The sequence below is a fragment of the Telmatherina bonti genome (genome assembly GCF_933228915.1).
Source record: "Telmatherina bonti genome assembly, chromosome: 14".
Lineage (NCBI taxonomy): Eukaryota > Metazoa > Chordata > Actinopteri > Atheriniformes > Telmatherinidae > Telmatherina > Telmatherina bonti.
The window spans coordinates 23174559-23180836 of record NC_136612.1 but is presented as its reverse complement, the minus strand read 5'-3'; the positions used below and the strand labels follow the sequence as shown (position 1 = coordinate 23180836).

At 40.7% G+C, this 6278-nt stretch overlaps 1 protein-coding gene across 1 annotated transcript; it reads left to right on the top strand.

Moving 5' to 3' along the window:
- Positions 1-4545: 4545 nt before the first annotated feature.
- On the top strand, positions 4546-5661 carry LOC306765184 (somatostatin receptor type 2-like; the record flags this gene model as incomplete). Its single annotated transcript, XM_079252568.1, has 1 exon — positions 4546-5661. The coding sequence occupies one exon, from the start codon at positions 4546-4548 to the stop codon at positions 5659-5661; it is 1116 nt and encodes a 371-aa protein (XP_079108694.1).
- Between the last annotated feature and the right edge of the window lie 617 nt (positions 5662-6278).

The window sequence follows — 6278 nt, the reverse complement described above, 5'->3', positions numbered from 1 at the left end:
GTGCTTCATCGTATGGGACAAGCAAAGGAGCATGTGTAGAACAATAGGAATTAACTTAGAGCGGAATTAAAGTTTACGTGATGGAGGAATTAATCAGTTCGGATTAAAAATGCAAATAAACCAGCCACTTACCTCAGAATTAAATTTAATTCTAATCTGACTTTTTTTTTATTTGGAATTAGGTGTTTACATGGCCATTTTCACCAGTTTAAAGCAGAATTTACTTTTATTTGGAATTAAAGAGGAAATAATTATGTCCGTTTACACAATAACAGATTTACCCCAAGAACGTCCCGCAGGATGAAATTTTACTTGCAATACAAGTCCCGTTTTTGTAAACCTTAACTGGATTTGTGCACTTTGACCCTACGTAACCCACAAAAAGCACAACAAAAGTGATGAATCTGGCATGTTTGCATCATTTTTTTTATTTATTTGGTTTGTTGAAGTAAAATCTGCTTCTGATAAACATGTGTTCCATCAGTCAAGATCCATAGATTACATGCATCGATAACCAGGAGTTATGGGATACACATATTTGTCATTGTTTCTGTTGTTGTGTTTCTTATGAGGATGTGGTGCTGGGCATCCATCCATCCATCCATCTTCTAAACCTCTTAATCCAGTTCAGGGTCAGGGGAAGCTGGGGCCTCTGCCAGCAATCAGCTGGTAAGAGGCAGAGTACACCCTGGACAGGTCACCAGTCACACATGTTGTGTTGTTGCAAAGTTTTATTGGTCACCAAGCCATGTTTACACCACATTGTCTCTGGCTCTGATTGTATTTTCCCTGCATGGAGATGATTTTCATTCGCTGTTGTGTAATTGTTTTTTTGTTTTTTTTTTGTTTTGTTTTTTTTTTAAATACACTGCAGATAAAGTTTAGTGTTTTTCATGGAAACGTTTTTGTGTAAACAGGACCGCAATGTCTGTTGATCTTGAGACTCAAAAGTGACTTTTAATGTCTCAACCAGGGAAATTTTTTTGCAAGGAAAGGAGAGGTAGATAGCAGGTATCATCTTATACTTACAGTCCCACTGGAGACCCATCATACACAACTTTTGCATCTGCCCTTCCACGTTTTGACATTACTCTCACTCACAAAGTGAGGGTTCAATGGATTACAATAAATATAAACTGTTAATCGTATGGTAGTCTGCAATGCATTTGCCTTGTGCCTCCAGAAGTCCTGAACACCTTTCTGTAGCTGACAACTTTCATGTAAAAGTGTCATCATTCAAGTAAAAAGTGCAAAAGCATCACCCCAAGGTAAAAACCATTCACAAGATTCAAGAATAGAAAAATAGACGCCTATGTAGCTCTGAACAGCATTCCTCTGTAGAAAGATAAGGCTAAGATCAATCTTTACCAGAATGACAGAAGAGAAGAGAAAGCCTGAAAAGACTTGTGATAAAAAGGATACATCAGTGAGGTAACAGGACATGGGCACCAGAACCAACCTGTCTGAGAGTGTTTATTGATGTGACAAGAAACAGAAGCAAATTCATTCTGAAGCAGAAAACTGTCTGCTCAGGTCATGTCAAAAGCAGGAAGGGTGATTTGTCACGACAGAAGAACAAATCAGGGATTTATGAAGGTAAAGACGAATTATCTGCAACACTGTCATTTTATCTGATCCTAACAAACTGCACTGGCTGAAGCAGAGGTGGCAATATGAAAACTGCAGTTAAGACCTGACTTTCTTTGCTCTTAATTCTGTTTCTGTGATTGTATGTTTGTTGGATTGTCATCAGCACAAGCTACTGAAATGCTTCTGAAACAAATAACATTGAGTTTGAATAATGAACCATCAAATTAAATCCCCCCCCCCCCCACACATATTCTTTCATTCATTCTCATTCATTCATTCATTCATTCATTCATTCATTCTTTCTTTCTTTCATTTATTCATTCATTCATTCATTCATTTTCTTTCATTCTTTCTTTCTTTCTTTCACTCATTCTTTTCCAGTTCAGGGTCAAAGCTGGAACAGGCAAGAGGCAGGGTATCCTGGGTGCATCTAGAGCCAAAAGCAAGATATATGTAATTTAAATGTTCGAGCTCAATATAACTTCAATAAATGTATAATATATTAATTCTGTCGGCTATATCCAGCCGCAAACAACGGTGGAAAAATTACAATAGTTCATATTGTGTCCGGTTGTTTTATTTGATTATATTATTTCAATCTCAAAGAAAATGTATCATCTCTGTTTGTTATTTTGGAGTGAAATGGACAGCCAGGCGCGCAAATGAGGCTTTATAGACTACTGCGCTCTGATCGTGACGTGAGAAAGAGACCTCCCCTGTATTCTTCTAAATGGTAACTCTTGTTTCCACATGCAGTTTCTTTAGTAAAATCTATTTCAACTGTTAAATCTTCAACTCTCCTCTTTTGTCTTTGCATGCATTTGGCGCGCGCGCGTCTGATGGCTAAATGCGCCTTTAAAAGGCGCGCTCCACGTATATCAGCTGATTCTGGAATGGTATCTACACAAGAGACAGCCTCTTTTTTTCGTTCAGAGGTGAATCTCCTGAGCGCCTCCTCGGCTCTGTTAAAGTGCGTCCTTTAACATCCCCGAGCCCCCATTTGGACACAGTCACGAGGCGCACCACGCCGCCAGCGCACTGGCGCTTTTACCGGTTTCTGATTGCGATTCATTCGCAACACATTATTGGATTCTTGAAAGGAAATTTTAAAGTACCAAGTCCTTCACTCCCAAACTGGTGAAACAAACTCGAGGAGTAGCCTATTTGAAAACGAAGATGAATTTGCAGTAAATACTGAAACACTTTTTTCAGAAAGAAGTGGAGGATTTTGTGAATGGAGAGAATAATCCCAGACACAGGTAAGACGTCTCTAACTTTCTCTAATCCTCATTGACATTTTAAAGGTTACACACACCAAAATGAAAAAATAAAATACAATAGAAATAAAAATCTGATCACACCTCAAATGAATTTGTGAAAACGGACTTCTTTGACCATTTAAACAGTCTGTTTATTGTGGTGTTGCCAGTTTACTGGATGGGGCTGAAATCCATTATACGGATAAGATGACGTTCTTGTGTATTTGCACAGTCCAAACAGAATTTTCAGCGGCTGTATGCAGAGTTTCTCAACGTTGTTAATGACTGACATGACCTCTTTCTACTTTACTTCAAATGAAGTTGCATAATTACCTGCCTGGGGGCATTACTATTTCAGCTAAGAATCCATATTTTACATGTGAAACTTGGAGCCAAAGCTCTGGACTGATGAGAAGAAAAAACATCACATAATAACACTGAAGGAAACTGAATACTTTATGAAAATATTTTCACAATTCTCATTTTTTCCAATTACAGTGATGGTAGTGATGATTAGTCTCTTTTACAGAGATCATACCTGTTGCGCTGTATGCACTATGCCTCACATGCAGCCTTTTAATGGCTCTCCATGTAATCTCTCACAGTGGTGTCCAAGTTATCATCAATTCTGAGTTCATTGATCTGTAACTGTAGCTGACTGCTTTATGAGCAGATTCTCAATATGACTTCATGCCTTCATTCCTCTGCTCTTTTTAGATGCGCAAATCATTACTATGTCACACATCTTTGCATTGCACTTATCTGTCACCAAACTCTTTTAGTAAAATTTGGCACTTGCTCATCAAACAGTCACCACAGTCCATTCTGTCCTGCTGCTATGAAGAAAACGACAAACTGACATGATGAAATCTCTCATGTTATTGGCACAGAGCTGGGTTGTCAGATCGTGTTTACCTCCTGTGTATGGGCGATGGCATGCACTTCAGTCTGACTGCAGCAGAGCTATTGGCAGCACTGTGATTCCACTCATTCAATTACTTACGCTGGGATTAATTTACATCCATGCACCAGGCTCTGATGAGATGAAAAAAACGTCAACAAAGAATTTAGCATAAACTGTCACAGCTGATTTTTCAAGAGCTTGTAAAAATGTTTGCATATCCCTCTGGAGAGTTTAAGATTGAACCATGCATAGAGCTGTTTCCCGTTGGTAGCCGTGGGCTCGATCAAATAAAAATACAAGGCGGTCTAGCCTGAGTTAGAAAGGTCTGAATTTTGTGGAGCTCTTCACCAGACATGCTATCAGTCAGATTTGTTAGCAAGAAAGATGATCAGGATGTAAAATGAACAAATTCCACCAGGAACTGCTCTTCTTACGCATGACTAGAAAAAGTAAACATACTACATTTAAAAGAGCTGAACATACAATATTGTATTGTTTCTCACCACTCATGCATACAGAATTATTGCTAAATGTCATGTGATAGCTGGTCATCGCATGCAGGTCAACTGGGTCGACTCGGCATCTGTCAACAAGTGATCCCAGTGCAGAAAGGGAGGGGATTATATTAAATGTCTGATGAATAATGATGAGAATAAATTTTAATTTCCTTCCGCTTGGATATATACTCAATAACAAAATCCATATCGAGTGGAATTGTGGTTTGATAAAGCTCTTCTTTGTGCACAGGTGGGATGACATAACCAGCTTTGCACAGGGAGAAGCTGAGGTATCATGGACTCCTGGATTTTCCCATCATCCCCGCCGAATTTGTCGGAGCACCTCATGTACGACAGCTTCATGCAGAGCAATGGGTCTAACCTGAACAGCAGGAACGACACAGACCACACCTTCAACAGAACCAGCACGGTGGTGATAACCTGTATATACTTTCTGGTTTGTGCTGTGGGTCTCTGTGGAAATGCTCTTGTCATCTACGTCATCCTGCGTTATGCCAAGATGAAAACAGTCACCAACATCTACATCCTTAACTTGGCGGTAGCAGATGTGCTCTTCATGCTAGGCCTGCCTTTCATTGCCATCCAGCTGGCACTGGTCCACTGGCCATTCGGGCCTGTGCTCTGCAGGATTGTGATGACTGTCGACTCCCTGAACCAATTCACCTCCATCTTTTGCCTGATGGTGATGAGCATAGACCGCTACCTGGCGGTGGTGCATCCCATTAAGTCCACAAAGTGGCGTAAGCCACGCATGGCCAAGACTATCAACCTAGCGGTGTGGGGAGTGTCGTTGTTGGTTAATCTCCCCATTGTCATCTACAGTGGTGTGATTACAAAGCAAGATGGCTGCTTCTGCACCATTGTGTGGCCTGAACCTCAAGAGGCCTACTACACAGCCTTCATGTTCTACACCTTCTTTTTGGGCTTCTTCCTACCCCTCATGGTCATCTGCCTTTGCTACCTGTTCATCATTATCAAGGTGAAGTCTTCAGGCATTCGCGTGGCCTCCTCAAAGAGGAAGCGCTCGGAGAGGAAGGTAACCAGGATGGTATCCATTGTGGTGGCAGTGTTTGTGTTCTGCTGGCTTCCTTTCTACGTCTTCAATGTGACCTCAGTAACGGGCAGCATCAGCACCACTCCCATCCTGAGAAGCACCTTTGCTTTTGTGGTGGTTCTGGGATATGCTAACAGTTGTGCAAACCCCATCCTTTATGCCTTCCTTTCGGACAACTTCAAAAAGAGTTTCCAGAATGTTCTGTGTCTTAAGAAGGTAGGAGGGCTCGATGAGGTTGAGCACAGCGATAGCCGGCAGGATAAATCTCGCATGATGAACGACCCCACAGAGACCCAGAGCACCCTGCTGAATGGTGACCTGCAGACCAGTATTTGATAAAAGGTGGACTGGACTCTAACACACAAGCAGGCTGTTTTTTTTTTTTATTATTATCCAATCTCCCTCCTGTCATATCAGCAGGAACATTATTATTGAACTTTAAGCTGTTCGGAGGGACAGATCAGTAACAGAATTAAAAATGAATGAAGATGTCCAACTGTATCATCTTCACTTTGGTTGGTTTGTAAACAAATCCATTCTAACAAAATCACAGGTTCATATAAATTTCTTCAGTGGGCTGCAAGTCAATGCAGTTGATGCTTCTCAGTTTTTGATGCAATGACAGTGGAAAGATAGTACACACCACCCCCCACGTGCAAACGGTCCCCTGGCGTTATGGATCCTCCCATGAGACTGCAGAGGGCCTTTGCTGCTTTTTATATTCCTGTTCCGTCTGTTAAATCACAAAATCCTGAGTGTTTTTGTGCTGTTGTTAATGCTACAGGTGGTTGTATTCTGAAAGGTTACTTGTCTGTAAATAACTGTACATAAAATTAGCAGACTATAAAGAAAAGTCAGGTATTATTAACTTATTTCATTTTGTTTTGAACGACTAAATCCAACATGTAGAGTAGTGATATCAGTCAGCCGGAGAATGTAATGCTGTTGTTTAC